Raw genomic sequence first — 23670 nt, 5'->3', positions numbered from 1 at the left:
TCTTGTGTGGAATAAGCACATTCTAGGGGCCTGATATTCAGAACACAGGGGTTAGCTTGGCTAACTTCTGTGGTCAATACTGAGCCTGGATATTCAATGCCGGGCTGTTTCCAGTGACTGGCATTGAATATCTGGTCTATTTTTGGCCAGTTCAAACTTAACCGGCCAAGCAAATATTCAGCACTGGCTGGTTAAATTTGAACTGGCCAAAGATAGGCCTGGTATTCACTTGGCCAAATATGGCTGCCAAACTTAGCCGGTGATGTGCTGAAAATAGGCGGACAGCCGGTTTTATCACACAATATAACTGGCTATCCACTAGCCACTAACTGCAAAATTTCAGTGGGTCATAGATGGCCACATCCTGCTGAAGATTCATGGCTAGACAGTTTGACACATTTAACCGGCCAGGTGTCAATCCTGGCCGGTTAAATGCTTTTGAATATTGGGGGGAGGGGGGATGTATCTAATAAATATACGCACACAGTTATAGAATTATCCCCATGGGATTTTAGCAAGGTTACTCATGAATGCAAGCTTTTTTGCAGTGACAAATGTAAAAATAATAATGCTCACTATTTTTCTATGCCATTTGAAGTAACTTGCAAAGCTGTTCACAGCATCAAACTTTTGACACATTCTTTTCCACCCAAGGGTTTGTTACAAAGCAGTCAGGATACTTAAGTCAAAATCTGGATGCATTTAAGTTATGCACATAAATTCTTTGGCAAACCTTTTCCTGTTTGAGTTCCATTTTAAGGCTATTTCTTGTACATTAATGGCAGTCCCTGTCTTTAAAGAAGCTTTAATCTCATAGCAAAAGTGTTCAGTCTCTCAGGGTGTCAAAGGCTCATTCAGTCACATCCTTACCCACACTGAGAGGTAATGTGATAGCAGGTCTTCATTCAGCTGTTGCCCTCACTCGTGTATTATTACTTACAACTAAGCCAACAAAATACAGAGTTTTCCTGCTTTCCAGAACACAAACTTAACAAATTAACTCCCCTTTTTACTAAGCCGTGCTAGCGGCTGCCATGCGCTAATGCCGACACAACCCATTCACTTTGAACGGGCTGTTTAGGCATTGCCGCGTGGCATAGTAAACAGGGGAGTAAGAAACAGACAAGAGAAAAGTACACTGTAGACCTTTTAGGCACTAAGGACAACAGACATACAATTATTCATTGAACACTGATTCCCACATCAGCTAGTGCCTTGGTAAGATGCCATGTGATTAGCGTTCTCACTTTGGAACAGTCTTCATTTCATTCAGTTAATGAGAATGTCCTGGCTGAAGTCTGAAGTTCTGTTTCCCTGAGATTTAGAAATGTATGAATAGGTTTATTCACTTGCAATGTGGCACATCTACAACTGATATTTATTTTTAAAACATAAAAATGACTTTATTACTGTAAAAAACATTACTCTATGACCATCATGGACAATAGATCTGTAAAATGTATTGATTCAAGACATCTTGATACATCTAGTTTGCAAAATGTGTAAAAGAGGGTGCCTAGATCACACTAAGGGTTAAAAGTAAGTGTATACTACAATCTTATGTTTCATACTGTAAATGCTAAGCTGGTGAGATCACTCTTCAGATAGAAGTGAGGCAGAACAAAAACTGTTTTGGCAAATTTGTTAAAATGTACTGTTTAATAATGTTGAAAAACTCAATAAAAAAGATTTTTTTTAAAAGCCCGATGAATATGTATTCCCAAAAAAATGTAAATAGCCTAGTCATAACTAAGACATTTTATGATGAAGAAACTTTGTAGAAATTTGTCAAAGCATCAGAGAAAAATTCATATGTCATTGATACTGTATTTACAAGAATGAAGGAATGTTTGGAAATAGAAAGGGTATCTAAGATCTGTCCAAATAAAATGTATATAGCCCCAGTTCTGACTGAGTAGAGAGTCTAAATATCACCAAAATATGATCATCTGTGGGTTTTCTATTATTATGTGGATGATGACAGAAAAAAGAGCCACAAAAACAGGTCACTTGACCTCCATCTTCTTCCAAAGTCCTCTAAAGCAGTGTTTCTCACATCCTGGGGGACCATAACCCAGTTTTCAGGATATCCCAGCAGCGCCATAGTCCCAGGGCTCCTGTAGGAGGTTGATCCTGTGGAAGCAGCCTGAGCAGTTAAAAAAAGTTGTAGTTGAACCCCTGAAGACGCAATAGTATGAAATGCATTGATGGCGTAGGGTTTAACATCGGGTGGTGCTGTTGGTTTGTTCACATCAAGTGAAAACCAAGTTGGTGCTTGGAATTGGAGTATAAGAATTATACTGAAATCCACTGAGAACACCGAGGGAGAAGTATGATGCAATGACTGGAGAACCTTTTTCCGGTAATACGTATGATCTGCAGGAACATTATTTTCAGAGAATTCGTGTAACAAGTTTGAAGGATGCACATGACGTTTGAGGGTACTTTAGCACCTCAGTCTGGAGAGTTCTGTTATAGAACACTGATTTTGAAGGAAGGTACAAGAAACTCTGTGCAATTGATAAGAAAGTTTGAAGTTTGTATTGGTCTATCCCCTAGAGTAAAGTGGATGTTATAGAAAAAAAAAAAGAGATTGAATGAAATTAGTGAGGATCAGGTGTGAGAGTAATGAATGAATGGAGTGCATTAGAACCATAAAGAATTGAGGTAAAAGTGGATTTTCTTATGTAATATGGCATAATAAAGATATTGACAGCATGAACAAATAGTTACATAATAGTCACCATTATTCAAGTTGTGTAACTAGAAAAAAGAGAGGGATCTCATTTAAGGGATTAGTAATGAATATGTATGAGACATATTCATAGTAGTAGTAGTATTCCTGCGGGACCAGCACTTGAGAGACAGAACGAAGGGAAGCTGAAGGCGCGCCGAGCCAGCACATGTTTCACTGGTGCTAACGTGCTGTGTCGCTGCCGATGCCGCCTTCCCTTAACCCCGAGCAGGTATCAAGTTTTAAATTTCGGAGGGGGGGCGGGAACTGGACCTGGTGCTCGGTGGGAGGGAGGGAAGGAGGAAGGCCTGATGCTGGGTGGATGGGAAGGAGGAAGGCCTGATGCTGCTGGGTGGGAGGGAGGAAGGAAGGAAGGGAGGAAGGAAGGCAGGCAGGCAGGCCTGATGCTGGGTGGGGTGCCTGGCGCTTGATGCTGGGTGGGTGGGAGGGAGGGAGGGAGGGTGCCTGCCTGATGCTGGGTGGGAGGGGTGCCTGGTGCTAGGTGGGTGGGAGGAAGGGGTGCTTGATGCTGGGTGACAATTATGGGTTTAAGCTCTGCCCCCAACCCCGCCCCCTTTAGCCTCCCCAAACAGTTGGGCCACTGACCTCCTATGTTGATCGCGGATAATGGCGCGGAATTTGGGAGCCCCCCTTGTTCAGCATTATGTATCAGAAAACCATACGATAGATAATCTGAAATGCATGGTAATTGAACAGATTTATCCATCTGCAAGGGGAGGTGACTAACAGAAAGTTACTCCAGTATGAAACTTTTTGGATATATCAGCTAGATACTGTGGAACCTAGAGGGCTAAACACCTACTTGCACTGGGGTTGTTTTATCTGATGCAGCAAGGAGTATCTGATAGCGGAAACATTGAACAGCTGTTCCCGGTTCAGTAGTTAGCTATAAAATACCGCCGCCACCATACTGAGATGATAGTGCAAGGCAGCAAAGAGACATGATAAACAGTGAGTCTGTGAGCTAAGTGCATGTTTGGTAATGGAGTACTTAGAATGTGGTATGGTGGCTTATTAAGCATTTTCTTGCTTCTGTTTTGACAGACCTGGTGTTAAAGCTCCTCCTTGACGAAGCTCAGATTGCAAAACAGGCACCTGTCAGGGCTTATGAGCACACCAGTTTGACCAGATAAGTGTCATGTAACCACGATGCTATACTTATGCGATGTTATGAGTAAATGAAAAAAGTTATTTCAGCATAGGTAGGTTGGGGGAAGAGTCAATGATTAAAAAACACACACGAGCGTAGATTCATCGAGAGAGTGAAGTGAAATTAGCCGTGTTTGCTATATGAGACTCTACCTTATACAACTTGGCAAGATTATAGAGCTACTCCGAGAATATTCTCTACTACACTTTTTGTTTTGCTCTGTCTGTGTTGAGGCACCAGTCCTCAATTTTACTCGGAACTCCTTCCATTTATTTTTGGCTGGAGAAAGGAAATTTTATCTCCCCTAAATAACTCTCCTCATGCTCTGAGATTGGAGCTGGATCCTTATTTACATCTATCCTTCCTCTGGGACAATAAAGAAAAAGCCTACAGCAACCTGCATCAATTGGACCATCCAAGGATATCAGAATCACAAACTCTAAAGTTCATACCTGCAATCCGTGAGTTAAAAATTTATTTTTACTACATAACCTACTTCTATAACTCTGAATCTATTTGATTCCTTAAAACTAAAGGAAACCTATGCACTGTCTCCAAAAATTTCACATAGAAGTGCTAAGTGCAGCCAATGTTTCTCTATTTGATGGAAGACTTTGATCTCACAGGCCTGGTCTGAATTTACAACTTTAAAAGGTCTGTTCTTTCAGCTATTAAAGCCTTAACCCTGCATTGCCAACTACGAAGACTTCTGATCTACAGGGTGTACTCCAAAGAGTGGATCGCAGCGCCACCCAGTGAAATTTTGCCTAACTAGCTTCTGACACAAAAATGTGTCATGCAAGCATCCCAGTGGTGTGTGGGAGAGGAAACCATAACCTTCACAAACCAAAGAGAAGGCAAAAGTGCAAGAGGTCAAACACCTACATAACAGTACTTAAAAGATCACCATATTGTCACACCAAAGCTACCCATAGCACCCCCAGACCACCCTTGGGAACTATAGGACTGGTGAATGCCAGATCAGCTGCAAATAAATCCTCGGTGATCCATGATGACATAAATGAACAGCATCTTGACATCCTAGGAATAAGTGAAACTTGGCTAGATGAAAGTGGGGGTTTACCACTGGCTGAACTATGCCCAACAGGTTTCAACATCCAACATCAACCAAGACAAGGAAGACAGGGTGGAGGGGTAGCAGTCTTGATTTGGGACACAATCAAACTGCGCAGAATATCCATCCCCCAGCTATATGGATCAGAATCTCTTTTAATCCAACTTGAAGAGGAGAAGCCAATTTGGCTGCTCATGGTATACAGAGCACCTCGTAACAACACATTATCTGTGCAAGAACTCCTAGACCTGATTACTCAAGTGACCCTGAATTACCCTAGGCTGGTGATCATGGGAGACTTCAATTTACACATCAAAAGGGAGAGGGAAATGGGACTTGATATACCGCCTTTCTGAGGATTTTGCAACTACATTCAAAGCGGTTTACATATATTCAGGTACTTATTTTGTACTAGGGGCAATGGAGGGTTAAGTGACTTGTCCAGAGTCACAAGGAGCTGCAGTGGGAATTGAACTCAGTTCCCCAGGATCAAAGTCCACTGCACTAACCACTAGGTTACTACCCCAGATACCACCACAGCTGCCTTTCTGGACATGATGACAACATTAGGATTTACACAGGTGATCAATTCTCCAACCCACAAAAAGGGGTCACATACTAGAACTGAAATTCTACAAAGGGGTGGATATCCCAGAATTCTGGGATAACAGTATTGAAATAACACCCCTATTATGGTCAGACCATTTTCTAATTAAATTCTCCCTAAGTGACCACCTGAAACAAATGGCACCTCCCAGAGTTTAGAAGGAGATCAGAGACAAAAAAAAAAGCTGATCACTGAGAATTTCCTAGAGGCCTTGGACTATCCACAAGTAAATGAAAAGACAACAGTGTCAGAACAAGTTGACATCTGGAATACACACTTACCCAAGACCTTAAACAAAACAGCACCACTAAAAATGGTCTTATGCCCCACTCACAAACGCTCACCTTGGTTCTCTCCAGAACTTCGGATCCTTAAACGCAAAGGACGAAAACTGGAAAGGAGATGGCGCAAATCTCACCTGGATGAAGCCAGGCTAAACGGCAGGAAGCACATGGCAAAGTACCACCAAGCCTTAACAGCAACCAAAAATCAGTATTTCTCTCAATGCGTTGCACAGGCTGCCAATTCAACCAAGCAGCTGTTCAGTATAGTAAACAGCCTACTGCAACCCCCACAACAAAACCAGCCTGCCCAGTCTAAACTGAACTGCAATGATTTTGCTGCATACTTTGCCAACAAAATTTAAAGTGGGCACTGGGTGGGATTGCCTCTTTACAGGCAATCCCACCCAGTGCCCAACCAGTCAACCAGGGGTGCACAAACTTGCCCCCTCCTAACAGAGACAGATGGAACACTTTTAACCTAATGACAGAGGACAGCCTTGACAAAATCCTAAGAGACCTTCGACTAACTACCTGCTCCCTCGATCCCTGCCCATCAAAGATACTGCAGCAGGCAAGTATGGGCCTTATAGAAGGTGCCACAAAAATTGTGAACACCTCTCTTTCTAATGGGCAGCTACCAACAGCATTAAAAAGGGCAGTGGTTCGCCCTCTGCTGAAGAAAAACAATCTTGACCAGGACAAACTTGAAAGTTACAGGCCTGTATCCAACATCCCGTTTCTAGGAAAACTCATAGAACAAACAGTCTGTGTTCAACTTAATGAATGGCTAGAAAAGAGTAACTGGCTAGATCCATGTCAATCTGGATTCAGACCTGGTTATGGAACAGATACTGTCCTCGTATCCCTGCTAGATGATCTTCACAGAAACTGAGACAAGGGATTCGCCTCGATGTTAGTACTGCTAGATTTCTCTGCAGCTTTTGACACTCTGGATCATGATATCTTGCTAGCACGACTGACAGAAACAGGTATCAACGGAACAGTACTTGCCTGGTTCAGATCCTATCTATCAAACAGGCAACAATCCATAATGTTTGGCAGCAACTCATCACCACCATGGACACTGACCTGCGGATCGATACTGTCACCTATTCTGTTCAATATCTACCTCAAGCCACTAGCTGAGCTGATTCGGTCAATGGACACTCAGTTCTACATCTATGCGGATGATGTGCAGCTACTCATACCCATTGAACCTGACTTACTTACAGCCTTGAATAAACTGATTACTTGTCTAACATCAATTCAAGAATGGGCTAAACACAACAAACCTTGCCTGAACCCAAGTAAAACCGAGCTTCTCTGGGTCCCTAACACAAGAGGATACATACCTGACATCAAAATCCCTTTTGGGAAGTATGAACTCCCCCTCAAATCACAAGTCAGGAACCTTGGAATACAGTTAGATTCAACACTTACTCTGATTCCCCAAATCCAAGCAACCTTCAAGAGCTGCTTCTACTATTTGCGAAAGCTACGCTGCCTCTCTCCTTACATTGAGAAGGTAAATCTTATCCCAGTTGTGCATGCCTTGGTAACATCAAGACTGGATTACTGCAATGCACTATACAATGGTCTGACTATAAAGGGCCTGCACCAGCTCCAGTTGATTCAGAATGCAGCAGCAAGACTCATAGAAGGTTGCAAGTGACGTGACCACATCACACCATTTTTGCAAAAACTTCATTGGCTACCAGTACAATACAGGGCTAAATTTAAAACTCTATGTCTGATCTTCAAGGCCCTGAAAGGAAATGGCCCAGAGTATCTGAAGAATAGGATGACCCTCCACACACCGCCAAGGGCACTAAGGTCCTCCCAAGGACTTTCACTAACTACATCCACTCCAAAAGACATTACATGATATGATACCTGCAAGCGAGTCTTCTCCGGAGTAGGCCCCACACTCTGGAATGCATTGCCTGAAAGGCTCCGCTTAACACAAAACTATCTGTACTTCAGGAAGTAGGTGAAAGCTTGCCTCTTCAACCAGGCCTTTAATGGAAGAACTTGTTAGTCTCACTCACACACACAAGAATTGACTCGGGCTGCACACACAAGGATTGACTCGGGCTGCACATACTGCAGTGGGACATGTTTATCCACTCCTACCCTAGCTGCAATGATATTTAACCATCTCTCTGACCTCATGTGCAACTTTCTTCAAATCAATCACCATACTTTCTAATTCTTCCTACTTTCTTACTCATCTATATGTTACAACTTTGCCTTACCCTTCACTACCAATTATAATGTTCTATTACGTATTGTGTAGTCACTGCAAGTAGTATACCATGCCATTCTTTGTATTGTTACTTGAATATTTTTACTGCTGCAATTGCCTATTGCTCATGTTTGATCTATTCTTACTATACACCGCCTTGAGTGAATTCCTTCAAAAAGGTGGTAAATAAATCCTAATAAATAAAAATAAATAAGGACTGAATAACAAGGAGAAGAACTGCAAGGAAAAAGTTAAAAGAGGGTAGGGGCCAGGATAGAACCTTGTGGGTATCACAGGGGGCCTGTTAGGATGAAGAGAGTATAAGGGGAGAAGCTGCCTAGTCTTGAAAAAAATATGTTGGAAAGGTAAAACTGGAACCAAGAAAAGACAGAGTCTGGGATGTCCAGAGATTGAAGTTGAGAGAGAAGGAGACAATGATCAACTAAGTCAAAGGCAGAAGAAAGTTCAAAGAGACAAGAATTACAGAATAAGTTTGGTCAAGAGTACATCTAATCTTGTTATATAAAGCAATGAGGAGAATTTCAGTACTATGTTAGATGTGGGAACCTGTTTGGCAAAGGTGAAGGACCAGAGATTTGTTGAGGAATGTGATGAGCTGACAGTACACAATGCATTCAACATAAGCGGAAGATTGGAGATTGGTCTATAATTAATTGAGTCAGAAACAGAGAAACGGAGAAAATGACGGCAGAGATCATAAGGTCTACCAATCTGCCCATCCGAACCATCTACTATCCCTTCCTCTTTCTTAGAGATCCTATGTGCTTGTTCCATGATATATTTATATATGTGTGTATATATGTGTATATATGGTGCTACTGTATCAGAGATTTCCTTATCAGAAGTTTCTTGAAAGCTGTCTATTACTGTTTTCCCTGATATGCAGTGGTCTTTTACCCCCTAATTCTACAAAAGTCACCATAAATTATGTGCGCAAATTTTCGTGCACAATTTAATAGAATAAAAACTACTACTACTACTACTATTTAGCATTTCTATAGCGCTACAAGGCATACGCAGCGCTGCACAAACATAGAAGAAAGACAGTCCCTGCTCAAAGAGCTTACAATCTAATAGAATAAAAAGCCAATTAGTGCTAGTAATTGTCTTTTTAACAAGCAATTATTGCAGTAATTAGATTTAATTGGCATTTACGCTCAATCTGAAAAAGGGGGCATGGAAATGGGAGAGTCAGGGTAGTATTGGGGGGGGGGAGTCATTCCTAAAATTAACAAACATTGTTATAAAATAACAGAGATATGCACCTAATGTAGATGCATACATTTCTACCACATTTTAATTGGTAGAAATGGCTACGCCTAAAGTTAGGTGTGGCTTTGGGCATAAACGCTATTCTATAAACTTCGCCTAACTTTAAGCACAGCTTATAAAATAACACTTTTTTTGGTGCCGATTTTTTAGGTGCCATATATAAAATCTAGCCCTTAGTGTTGAGGTCATTACTAGATGACTCTTAATTATAGATTTTACAAATGATCCCTGTCTTATGTATGTTTGAAGGTTGATATGCAGTCTTTGTTCATATTACACATTGAGCTCAGGGAGATCTTTGTAGGCAACCTTTGATTGCTAAACAGTTTCTGTGAAGTTAAAGTGGGGGGGGGGGTTATAGTCATGTGGTCGGTGTTTCTAGGTTTTTATTCTTTTTATTCCTTTCACTGCTTCTCTCTTTTTCCTTTTTTTAAAGTTGTTTTGGTTAATTAGTGTTCAATAATAATGTTTCTGAATATAGTCGATTTTGTTTATATGTCCTCATTTATGTTATTGTTTATAGGTGTGATCAATGTATTACAAGTATTGTTATGGTGCCCCTGATACAGGCATTACATGTGCCCAAAACAAGCCAAACCTATGGTCTGAAGGTGTTTATTCAAATATTTTCTAAAACATTTCCGCTTCAGCTTTTGCACCTGCTCTGAGGCATGCATGGGAACCTGCTACCTGCTCAAATCCCTGGAGGCAAAGACCAAAATGTATTTATATGTGTAAAGTAACAAAATAAAATGAAAAATGTAATAAAAGACTTTTTTAAATGGAAAACCAACATGACAATAATTACCCTGCATTATTCTTAATAAACATTTGTATAATTAAAATTTAATGAGTTGTAACTGCTCCAGGTAATTGTAACATTTATTACAGTGAAGACCTCCACATCAAACAAAACATAGAATCAACGGTGACAAAATAGCAAAATATTTCATCACATATTTGAAAAATAGTCTGTCTTACCTTGCACTGACCAGAAACACAGACAGATGTTCCATTCTGGTCACACGGTGTGCCATCGATTACCTTTTCAGCTTGCCTCACATAGAACCTATAGCCCATTGCCCGGCAATTCAACTCACATTTTTGGTTGCCCTGTCCTAAGGAAAAAAGCAAAAAAATTAAATATTTTCTGTAAAGCCAACAGTATTGAGTATAAATATAAGCAAAAACAGCGGTCAGAATTTTACACAAGGTCTATGGTATAAGTTACAGTCTATTAAGAAATGTGCTGGCCTAGCTACAGTAGTTCTAAAATCCAGAAGTAATATTATATAGACTTGGTTCAGGGATCTGGAATTTCTTGATCAGGAAAGGAGAACAGAGAAAGAAATGAATGACCCAAGCACTGACTTATCCCCTGATATCAAAATACTCTCAATCTACCATTTTGTTGCAGAAAGCCTAGCAACAATCCTGCTATATTACTATGACTGTATATTAATGCAGTACTGAAGATTTCCTCTGTGAAAAAAATAGGTTGGTAATCTCCACTAAGATCCCCATTAGTGTTTCTTGCTGAATCAACTGTAAGTATGAATAGTGTAAGCAGCATCTTGTTCACTCAAACCAAGCAATGGAACTCACACTGGCCACTAATTTACCTGGCATGCAAAAAAAGTACTATGCATTTTTCCAAAGTAGCAAAGCTAAATAGTACCATTCCTGAAGCAAATTCTAGAATACTGCTTCCCAGCCCTGTCCTGGAAGCACATCTAGCCAGCATTACCATAATGAACAACCATAAATTTAAATTTGTAAACCGCTTAGATATAGACAGTACAGAAGTCAACTATATTATTTCGTGGGTAAGGATTATCTCATGTGCAACTTTCTTTAAATCAGTCACCTTACTTTCTAACTCTTCTTACCCTCTTACCTATCTATATATTCCATCTTTGCTTTACCCTTCACTATCAAAATGTTCTATTACGTATCGTGTTGACATTGTAAGTAGTATACCATGCCATATTTGTATTGTTATTTGAATACTTTACTGCTGTAATTGCCTATTGTTCATGTTTATTCTATTCTTACTGTACACCGCCTTGAGTGAATTCCTTCAAAAAGGTGGTAAATAAATCCTAATAAATAAATATTACCAGATGTGTTTAGTTATGATGCAAAATGTTTTATTTGAAGTACCCTTGGAAGTGTTTAAATATATATAAAGCTAATAGTTGTGGGGCCCTTTTACTAAGCTCCATTAGATGCTAGCACATGCCTAACGCAGCTTAAAATGGCGTACTGTGGAATGCACTCAGGCATCCTGCAGTTGCTACCAAATTAGCACATGCTAATCCAGGCACTAAAAAAAATTTGGGGTTGGAGGAGGGGACATGTCAAGGGGTGGAAAGTGAGTGTTCTTGCACTAAACAGTGCATCCACATTAGCACACACTAATTGGTTAGCGTAGAATTCTTACCGTCTACAAAATGGGTAAGTGCTCAAGTAGTAATTTTGTTTTAATGGTTGCGCAATAATGGCAACTTTAGGACAAGGCCATTAATACAAAAAATAGAAAATTGGCTCCGGATCTCGTTGCCAATGGATATGGTAACAGCACTTAGCATAACTAGGTCTAAAAATGGTTTGGACAAATTCCTGGAGGCAAAGATCATAAACTGATATTTAGGTAGACTCGAGGAAAGTCACTGTTTATCCCTGGGAGTAAATAGATAGAATCTTGGTAATTTTGGGGATTCTGCCACCTACATGTGACCTGACATTTGGTCATTGTTAGAAGCAGGAGACTGGACTTCATGGGCCATTGGTCTGACCCAGTATGGCATTCTTACAGTATGTTCTTATGCAATACAATGCCCATGTAATTTACTGTACATTAGAAAAACAGAGAAAGTTGCAGATAAAGTTCCTTACATTTTTGTATACTTCATTCACGTGACTTTATCTTGGGAATGGGGGGAGGGGGAAAGATAGATCAGGGAAGAGCAGTACATCTCCCTTAACACTGACACTTCAATGAACTTTAAAACCACTTATACATGGTGTCATGTCAGTCATCAGATATGACTGAACATTGTAAGTTCATGTGTTCTGGGAAATGCTATTTATAACACCTGGGTTCCTGACAACATGGACTTGATGTGCTAAGACACTTCTTTCATGTTGTATCTAGGACTTGATGTGCCAAGACACTTCTTTCATGTTGTATCTATGGGAATAAATGTTTATACAGTGACTTTGATAAATATGAGTATATACTAGAAGAGAATATATTTTTATACCATACTATACATTCCCGGTTTGCTGTTTTTGGCTTGTAGCATACAAGATATTTTAAGAGTGAAGAAAGAGAGGCTACTCTAATCTTGACACTTCAGTAGTATTGCACATACAGTACCATATGCAAAACAATTTACTTAAAGTTACCTCAGAAATGCAAACAGTTGTAGAATACCGGAGACAAAAGCATGTGTCCTGTAAACTCTTGTAGATTTACGAAGTAGAACAGTCGAGACTCTAAGAGAGTTCTGGGTAAAGTTACTCAAAGCAAAAATTGCTCAAGACTGATCAAAGCAAACATTCAATGCAATGCAGGCTCAATTTTTATCTCCCTTAGCATTATGATCACAGAAAATAAGATCCCTGAATCTTGCGAAGTACTATCTTTCCATGTTTCAACCTCTCCATTTATAAAGCATTGGAATAGAAACATGGGGAAATGATGCTGGGCAGGATAGATAGGGATGCAGAGAGAAGATGGATAGTGAGCATGGAGAGAGAAGAAATGTCAAATAGACAGGAGACCCTGGAAAGACAGGAAAACCAGTGAAAAGCAAATTTCCTACATCCACGACCTCTTTATCCCTTGTACTCTCCATCTACTTTCACTAACTGAGACTTGGCTTTGCCCTGAAGACTCTGCTTCAGCTGCTGTCTGTGTCATGGAGGTTACCTTTTCTCCCATACACCTCACCAGGTTGGCCACGGAGGTGGTGTCTGGCTACTACTCTCACCTTCTTGTAGATTTCAACCTCTTCTTCCACCTGAGTCTCACTGCTTTTCTCCCTTCAAAGTCCACTGCAGCCATCTATTCACTTCTCTATTTCTCTGAGTAGCAGTCATTTATCGACCCCCTGATAAATTCCTTTCTTCCTTTCTCACTGGCTTTGACTCCTGGCTTTCCATCTTTCTTGACCCTCATCTTCTCTCATTCTTGGGGATTTTAACATTCATGCTAATGATCCCTCTTACTCTTATGCCTCTCAGTTTCTTGCTTTAACATTCTTCTTCCATCTTCAACTGTGCTCCACTCCCACTACTCATCAGAATAGGCACTGTCTTGATCTTGTCTTCTTTTCTAACTACTCACGCTCCAGTTTCTGCACTTCAATTCTTTCCCTCTCTGACCATCATTTGATAACCTTCACACTTAAATACCCTCCCCTCAGTCCTGCACAATCTCCACCTATTCATTTAGGAATCTTCAGGCTATTGACTCTTGCACTCTCTCCACCAGTGTTTTATCCTTCTTCTCAACCACTATCAGGCTTATGTTCGAAAGGGAAGGATGTCCATCTTCCGACACAAATCATTTTAATACATTTTAATTAATGCCAATTCGTGTCAATAATTGCTTGTTAATTGGCAATTATCAGCACTGATTGGCTTGTTAACCAATTAGGTTATGCACATTATTATGGAATATGCTTTGATTTCCATGTGGAAATCTCGGCATGATATATAGAATGTGGGGGACAATGGCTACTTTCCAGAGAGCTGGTAGTTCTCTGGAAGAAAGACTGTTATTTATAATGAACAAGATCTTAGGGAATAGTTGTAGTTCTAGTATTTTGAGCCATGCTGATGAAAATGGGTCAAGTAAACATGTCATTGTTCTCATTTTTGAAATTGTCAGAGAGAGAGAGAATGCAAAATTTGAGGTTAAAACGAAGATCAACAGGAGACAACTAGGATGGGAGGTATTGGGGATGAAGGTAATGACAAAACTAAATCATGCTAATTTGAGGGAGAAGAGGAGGTAAGAGATGGGAGAGCTGGTAAGGAACTAGTAAGGTCTGGCATATACTGACATACATGTGTATGTGCTGGAACATACATGTTTATATCATGGAATTTAGAAGCATATGTGTATTTTTCCCAACACTGTCACAGAATTCAAAATTCATTGCCAGTTTTGCTTTTGAGGGGGAAATAAAACACTGGAGGATTAAAAGGGAGACCCCTTTTAATCTCTCCAGTGTAACATGGCACAACTTTCTGACACCTAGATATCCCATGTAGTAGGTGTAAATCTCAATGTCAATCTATTGAGACACAGGCATGCATTTCCCTTCTGTAATAGCAGATACACATTCATTTTTTAGTCCGGTCCAAAAACACACCCATACCACGCCCCCTTGCCATATGCACATTTTTAAAATTTAGATATCAATATCTCGGCTTTCTAAAATTGAGATTTAAAGAGACCATGGATTTGACCGTGGGCCAGATAATATTGGCTGTGCTGCTGTAGTGGTTATTGTCAGAATGGAGAGGAAAGGGTAGGTGTCCATGAAATAAAAAGGTGGGTAGGGGATGGGGATTGGATGGATGCCGAGTTGATTTTTTTAATAATTGGGTTAGGTAGGGGTGTTTTTTTTTTTTTAAATAATACATAAGAAGGGGCAAAGGGGAAGGGAATTGTGTTGGGATGAGAGAGAGAGGCATTGTACATACTGAGGAGATATTTGTTCAAAGCAGGAATACTTAAGCGAGGTTTGAGTGATAGTGATGATTGGTTAATGGAGCTTTTCTGTGTGAGAAATTTGTGGGTGGCGGTTTTGTGAGGGGCATAGTGGGAAATTTGGGTGGTGATTTAATTCCCACCTGGCCCTCCCCTGGGTTTTTCTGGGAGTGAAGGAGGTTGTGTTGGGATGTGGGTGTTGTTCTTATGAGGTAAGAAGTTGTTTCCTTGTTGGGAGGGGGTTTCGGATTGCAGCTACGGAGGAATTTGGGGAAAATTCCAAGTGGCCTTCATAAAAGGAGATGTGATGAATATAAAGATTATTGGAGTGTGATCTGCTTTTGTGTGAGAGTGCCATAAGCAAAGCTGAGGCCTTGATGAGGGGCTAGGTCATCATTGACTAGCTGCACAAAAGAGAAGATAGTTACAAGTGAAGGTTGCTCAGGAATAAGTTGACTAATTGTACTGTGGCATTATGTTATATGCCTGTTTTGGTTGATGTTTAATAAAGCTGCGGCCAAGTATTCCACCATGCAATAAGTTGTTAATTAGATGTGACATGTGAGCACAAAAGTGATGCATGTACCAATTTTAAGACAAGTATGCAATAAACATGTCTAAATGCTGATGTCTGCATATCTAAAACATGACTAGTGCTTCTAAAATAAGCACAGAAAGTATTATTACACCTTTCCCCTGTTCTACAGTAATTCCATAATACACAATAAAAACACTTTTTCTGCAAAATGTTTCCAACGTCCAAGTCACTGCAGTGAAAGAGCTGGGGACTGAAATGTGATTGTCCTTTATATGACATTATCAATTTATCACTAAAAGGGAAAAAGCAAGAGTACTTTTATCCAGCCTGTTCGTGAATTTAATCAGTCCCAGTCTTTCAACTCTTTATTTTCCCAAGCACTAACCATTCATTCTGTGCCAAGAGTAACACAGCAACATCACTTGTCGCAGATATAAGTATTAGTCAGTGAATTTCGTTGAGGCTTAAAGGAGTTTTCCTTTTTTCTGTTCTTTCTTAACAGAGTATATCATAGAGACAGTTTATGCCAATTTGAATGAGCTATTTTTATTTTGTGATGCAAAAATAAGCAAACAATTTCTTCTAGAAACTGAACTATTCACATTTTCACAACTTTGTCCCATGAAGAGCCCAATATTCAGAGGGGCTGATATTCAGACCGCAGGAGGTAGCTGAGTTGCCACCCACAGTCTGTGCTGAGCCCGGATATTCAATGCTGGGTTGTTTCTGGTAAACAGCGTTGAATATCCAGGTATGTTTTGGCCGGTTTAAATTTAACCGAGCCAATATTCAGCTCTGGCCAGATAAGTTTAAACCGGCCAAAGGTATTCCAGCTATTTTGGCAGCCTAATTTGACCCACAATTTGACCTACTATTTATCATTTTTATATAATTAATATTTTAATTAATATTGTGGTGCTCAGTATTTTAGTGACACTGTGCCTTTTACTGAGGGCGGCTACAAAATTGGTAAGCAGTCTTGGACATAAAACATGTAAGGAGAGTAGAGCACCGCAGGGATCTGTATTAGGACCAGTGAGCTCTTATGAACCTCAACATGTATATGCTGGAAGAGAGGAGGAAAAGAGGAGATATGATAGAAACCTTTAAATATCTCAGGGGCATTAATGTACAGGAAGAGAGCCTTTTTCAAATGAAGGAAAACTCTGGAATGAGGGGCATACGATGAAGTTAAGAGGAAATGGGCTTAGGAGGACTCTAAGAAAGTATTCATTTAAACAAATGCTGACTGCCACCAGCTGAATAGTAACCTGCATGTACATGCAATTTTGGACATTAAGTGGGTCATTCACCAATGTTTAGTGTTGGGCAGACTGGGTGGACCGTGCAGGTCTTTTTCTGCCGTCATCTACTATGTTACTATCCAGCTCATAATCGAAAGTGATCGCCGGCCATTTCCCGACACAAATCAGGAGATGGCCGGCGATCTGGGAAAAGCGGCAAAATCGGTATAATCGAAAGCTGCTTTTTTTGACAGCATCACCGCTTTCCCGTCGCCTCGGCGGCGAAGCGAAGGTGGGACATGGGCGGGTATGGGCGTGGCTACCAGATAGCCGGCTTTCGCCGATAATGGAAAAAAAATACGGCGTTAAGCAGTATTTCGCCGGGTTTACTTGGTCCTTTTATTTTCACGACCAAGCCTCAAAAAGGTGCCCAAACTGACCACATGACCACCGGAAGGAAGCGGAGATGACCTCCCCATACTCCCCCAGTGGTCACTAACCCCCTCCCACCAAAAAAACCCCTCTTTAAACACTTTTTTTCCAGCCTGTATGCCAGCCTCAAATGCCGTACCCACCTCCATGACAGCAGATTGTGTTCTGTCCTCCGACAGCCTTTTCCTGCTTGTGGTGATGTCTCGCTGGGGTGAGTGTGACACCTTTTCTGTTATTTGCACTGCAGAGTCACATCAGCAATGCATTGTGGTGGGTGTAGGTATTGGTAGTTGGTAGGCTCTACTCCCCTTGTGCTTTCCCCCTGCTTACTGGGTCAGAGTGTGCCCTGTTTTGTTTCCTGTTGTAGTCCATGCGGTAATGGCCATTTTTGTAAGCCAGTTTTAGTTCCCTTTCCTGTGTTACCCACGTTATAGAACTTAGTTATTACCTTAAATGGTGCTGAAAGAGGGCATTGTACACCATTGTGCCAGCTCTGACCTACTGCTAATCTTAGTACCAGGGGACTCTTTGCCAGTGGGGCACAACCTCTGATCTGCAGTTAACTGTGAGTAAACGTGCATATTTCAAGAAAGGACTTTTTCAGAGAGATTAGTCTTCAGGTGTGAACTGGTGTGCCAAAGTTATACAGCAGCAATAAGTCCTAGAGGCTGTATGCAGGTCCCTGGAGCAGTTTTAGTGGGTGCAGTACATTTGTGGGTAGTGGGTTTTGGGGGGGGGGGGAGTTGGGGGGCTCAGCTCCCAAAGTAAGGGAGCTATGCACTTGGGAGCTTTTCTGAGGTCCACCGCAGTGACCCCTAGGGAGCCCGGTTGGTGTCCTGGCATGTCAGGGCAGTGCACTAAAAATGCTGGCTCCTCCCACGGCCAAATGCCTTGGATTTGGCCAGGGTTTGAGATGGCCGACATAACTTTCCATTATCGCTAAAAAACAAAGCCGGCCATCTCAAACCACGGCCAAATCCAAGGCATTTGGCTGGCCGGAACCGTATTATCGAAACAAAAGATGGCCGGCCATCTTTTTCGAAAATAAGGGTCTGGCCAGCTGTTTGCGGCACCGCCAAAATACATTGCCGGCCATGTATTTCACCGGCACTGTTCGATTATTCCCCTCCACGTTACTATTAACAAGTGCTATCTGCTGTAGGGTCCGTTTTATTTCTGTGAGACCTATAAATGTAGTGCCACAGGTATCGGTACTGGGACCGGTGCTATTTAACATATGTATAAATGATATGGAAATCGGAATGACGAATGAGGTGATTAAATTAACAGATGACACAAAACTATTCGAGGTTGTTAAAACACTTGCTGACTGTGAAATATTGCAGGAAGACCTTAGGAAATTGGAAGACTGGTCATCCAAATGGCAGATGAAATTTATTGTGGACAAATGCAAGGTGATTCACATTGAAAAGAATAATCCGAATCATAGTTACCTGATGCTGAGGGTCCACCTTGGGGGTCAGCAGTCAAGAAAAAGATCTAGGTGTCATTGTAGATAATACACTGAAATCTTCTGCTCACTGTGCAATGGCAGCCAAAAAAGCAAACATGATGCTAGGAATTATTAAGAAAGGGATGGTGAATAAGACCAAAAATACTACAATGCCTTTGCATCGCTCCATGGTGCGTCCACACCTTGAGTATTGCGTTCAGTTCTGGTTGCTGTATCTCAAAAAAGATATAGCAGAATTAGAAAAGGTTCAAAGAAGAGCGACCAAAATGATAAAAGGGGTGGAACTCCTCTTCTATGAGGAAAGGTTAAAGAGGTTAGGGCTCTTCAGCTTGGAAAAGATACGGATGAGGAGAGATGTGATTGAGGTATACAAAATGCTGAGTGGTGTAGAACGAGTAGAAGTAAATTGATTTTTTACTTGTTCCAAAAGTACAAAGACTAGGGGACACTCGAAGAAGTTACATGGAAATACTTTTAAAACAAATAGGAGGAAATATTTTTTCACTCAATGAATAGTTAAGCGGCTAGCGTATCTAGGTTTAAAAAAGGTTTGGACAAATTCCTGAAGGAAAAGTCCATAGTCTGCTATTGAGACAGACATGGGGAAGCTACTGCTTGCCTCAGGATTGGTAGCATAGAATGTTGCTGCTAATTGGGTTTTTGCCAGGTACATGTGACCTGGCTTGTCCACAGGACATTGGGCTAGATGGACCATTGGTCTGACACAGTATGGCTACTCTTATGTTCTTATGGTTGGCATTTGGAGTCCTTAAATAGACTGTGGTGGAAAAACTTGGTAACTTATTGGAAGGTCCGCAATCTCTTCAGCCCAGGCACACTCTCACACTGAAGTTCTATCAAAGCAATATGCTAGACTGAAGGATGTAGAAAAAACAGTCTCCGATTTACAAATGGTGCAGAATGCTGTGCTTAAAGGAAATATGGTAACTCAGAGGAAGTTGGAAAGGTTGGAGAATTATGAAAGGTGTTTAAGCCTCTGTTTCATAAAATTCCCTAAATCATCAACATTATCACCATTGCAAATGCTGAAGAAATATCTTAATGAAATTTTAAATATCTTTATGGATGCTATCAGGCTTATTTTCGAAAGAGAAGGGCGCCCATTTTTCGACACAAATCGGGAGATGGGCATCCTTCTCCCAGGGTCACCCAAATCGGCATAATCGAAAGCCGATTTTGGGCATCCTCAACTGCTTTCCATTGCAGGGACAACCAAAGTTCACAGGGGCGTGTCGGAAGCATAGCGAAGGCGGGACTGGGGTGTGCCTCACACATGGGTGTCCTCGTCCAAAAATGGAAAACAGAAGGGCGTCCCTGACGAGCACTTGGCCGTCTTTACTTGGTCCATTTTTTCTTACAACCAAGCCTCAAAAAGGTGCCCAAACTGACCAGATGACCACCAGAGGGAATCGGGGATGACCTCCCCTTTCTCCCCCAGTGGTCACTAACCCCCTCCCACCCTAAAAAAAAACTTTAAAATATTTTTTGCCAGCCTCAAATATCATACCTAGCTCCATGACAGCAGTATGCAGGTCCCTGGAGCAGCTTTAGTGGGTACAGTGCACTTCAGGCAGGTGTACCCAGGCCCATCCCCCACTACCTGTTACACATGTGGTGGTAAATGTGAGCCCTTCAAAACCCACCACAAACCCACTGTACCCACATGTAGGTGTCCCCCTTCACCCCTTAGGGCTATGGTAGTGTTGTACAGTTGTGAGTAGTGGGTTTTGGGGGGGGGTTGGGGGGCTCAGCACACAAGGTAAGGGAAGTATGCACATGGGCGCAATTTATGAAGTCCACTGCAGTTCCGCCTAGTATGCCCGATTGGTGTCTTGGCATGTCAGGGGGGACCAGTGCACTATGAATGCTGGCTTCTCTCACGACCAAATGGCTTGCATTTTGTAGTTTGTGAGATGGGCGTCCTTAGTTTCCATTAACGCCGAAAATCGGGGACAACCATCTCTAAGGACGACCATCTCTAAGGTCAACCTACATTTCGCAATTTGGGCGTCCCTGACCGTATTATCAAAACGAAAGATGGACACCCATCTTGTTTCGATAATACAGGTTTCCCCGCCCCTTCGCCAGGACGTCCTGCGAGGACATCCTCAGGAAAACCTGGGCACCCCTTTCGATTATGCCCCTCCATGCCACCCATTATGCAAGCTTACTATGTTGGTAAAAGAGGTTGTGGCCCTAATGAACGTGACAGAAGGGAAGTTGTTTGTCTAAATTTGACAGATATTTTAGAGAATTACCAGGCTGTATTATCTAAAGCTACTCTCATCATTAGGTGTGACTTAGATCCCAACCATGTTTGAGTTCTACATTTACATGTCTGCTATAAAGATATAGGGGCTGATATTCAGACTGCGGAAGGGAACCTGACTAACTCCCGCAGTTTACGATCACCCCAGATATTCAATGCCAGGCCGCTTGCAGTGACCAGCATTAAATATCAGGTTTATTTTTATCTGGTTTAGAGTTAACTGGCTATGTTGATATTCAAAGATAACAGGTTAACTTTAAACCAGCTAAAGACATACCTGTGATTTGAACGGCCCAATATGGCTGCTTACAATAGCTGTGTATGGATTGAATATTCCGGGATAGCTGGTTATCTCCTAGGTGCTAACCAGGGATATTCAGCGGGAGATAGTTGGCTATCCCTGCTAAATATCGCCAGATAGCCAGCCGCCTTTCTACAAGGACCCCTAAATTAGCACATCTAACACAAGTTATAGGGTCCTTTTACAAAGGCACACTAGCATTTTTAGCACGTGCTAAACGCTAGAGACACCCATAGGAATATATGGGTGTCTCTAGTGATTAACAGGTGCTAAAACTTAGCAGATGCTAAAATCGCTAGCGCACTTTGTAAAAGACACCCATAGGAGCCTAATGAAAATATTTCTTGTTAAATGTTCAAGTATTTGTAACACTCATCTCCAGGAATTTAACACCTATGACTTCTATGTATCCACAAGCTCAGGGAGAACCTCTGTGTTCTGTGGAAAGGAAAGTAGTGCAGAAACAGGACAGGGTCACTAACTGTCCCACAGTAAGAGCAGAAGAGAGTAAGCATCCTGAGAATCAGACTCTGGGAAAGGAGTTAAGAGCTCTTTTACTTGCAGCCCTCTGGTGAATCCCAATTAGGCTTCAATACCTGCCCACATTGAAGTAAGGAGCAGCTATAGAACCGGCATGTCTACGTCTATGTCTCCTTGGATACTCCACACTGACCCAGCAGAGCTTCCTTGGGAACATATAGAAGAAGTTTTGTTATTTTTTTTATTTTATTTTGTTTTCATTTTGTTCAGTTAATTTTCATTTTTTGTTAAGTTTTTGTTTTCATTCTATTCATGCCATTCATTTTGTTTTTTTTAACACATGCTACTTTTAACAGTTTATTCTTTTTTACAGCATGTTAATTTGCAGATGTGCACCAAAACATTTTAGTGCGTGCTATTTGCAGAAAAGCAAACTCTGTAGAAATTAGTTTGCTCTAAAATGGCATAATAATATAAATTTCACCTAAATTGTGTGTTGTTCTAGGTGAGAAATGACACAAAATGAAACAAGAGGTTTTATTGGTGCTTTGGCTGTTTCCAGGACTTTTGAACTTACTACTTTAGAGTTCAATCAGGCGTTCATCCTGGGTCATCTACTGAGTACAACGCATAAATGCTGATAAGCCTTCCTTAAGTGGGCACCACAAGCTGAAACCACATCCAAAAGGTACAGAGAAGAGTGGCAAAAATGATAAAGGGGGTGGGACGACTTCCCTATGAGGAAAGGCTAAATCGGCTAGGGCTCTTCAGCTTGGAGAACAGACGGTTGAGGGGAGATATGATAGAGGTCTATAAAATGAGTGGAGTGGAATGGGTAGACTGAATTGCTTGTTTACTCTTTCCAAAAATACTAAGACTACGGGACATGCAATGAAGCTACAAAGTCATAAATTTTAAAAGAATCAGAGAAAATATTTCTTCACTCAATGTGTAATTAAACTCTGGAATTCGTTGCCAGAGAATGCAGTAAAAGCAGTTAGCTTAGCGGGGTTTTAAAAGTTTGGATAGCTTCCTAAAAGAAAAGTCCATAAGCCATTATTAAAATGACTTGGGGAAAAATCCATTGCTTATTTCTAGGATAATCAGCATAAAATGTACTGTACTGTTTTGGGATCTTGCCAAGTACTTGTGAGCTGGATTGGCCACTGTTGGAAACAGGATGCTGGGCTTGATGGACCTTTGGTCTGTCCCAGTATGGCAATACTTATGTAGGCCTGCGTTCACTGGTATAGTGGCCAATACAGTTTTAGTATTACATTGCAGTGTTACGAGTCAGAGTGACTGTCCGCAGTAACAGTAGGAGTCAAGTGTAATAATTTTCCCATGCAACCAAGCTAATTTTGCTGCTCATTTGCAATTTACATATTCCTCTTCAGATGACTGATAGACTAAGTTGTGTTTCTACTGCATTTTCTGCGTGAATGGGTAGGAAGATTCGAAAGAGATGTGGTTTTATAAAACTGTTTGCTCAACTAGCCTAGCTATATTCACTTCTGAATGGCAAATGGGGGGAGGGGAGAGTTTACCACTTCCCTGTTGCATCTTGAAATGTTTTTAAATAAATTTGTCAGTCCTAGATTGCAATTAAATCCAAACACTTTTCATTCCCATAAAGATCAGCAAATGGCTCAAATGGAGACTGTGTTGAACTGCAAAACATTTGTACAACTCATTCCAAAAGAAAAGCAAAGGGTTTAAATGTTATAAAATGAGAAGATCTGTATGAGCTCACCGAACTGGGGCTTCATTGAAA

At 41.2% G+C, this 23670-nt stretch overlaps 1 protein-coding gene across 5 annotated transcripts in view; it reads right to left on the bottom strand.

Annotated features, from left to right (window-relative positions):
• Positions 1-23670, bottom strand: part of THSD4 (thrombospondin type 1 domain containing 4) — a 903119-nt gene that overhangs the window by 507617 nt on the left and 371832 nt on the right. For all 5 annotated transcript variants that reach the window (XM_030188643.1, XM_030188634.1, XM_030188628.1 and 2 more), the window contains one exon: positions 10391-10527. In XM_030188643.1, coding sequence (XP_030044503.1) covers positions 10391-10527 — 137 coding nt within the window. The remainder of the gene's footprint in view (positions 1-10390; positions 10528-23670) is intronic.

This window comes from Microcaecilia unicolor, chromosome 1, assembly GCF_901765095.1.
Source record: "Microcaecilia unicolor chromosome 1, aMicUni1.1, whole genome shotgun sequence".
Lineage (NCBI taxonomy): Eukaryota > Metazoa > Chordata > Amphibia > Gymnophiona > Siphonopidae > Microcaecilia > Microcaecilia unicolor.
Note: the sequence above shows the minus strand (reverse complement) of the source record. Positions and strands in the feature narration are given on the sequence as shown.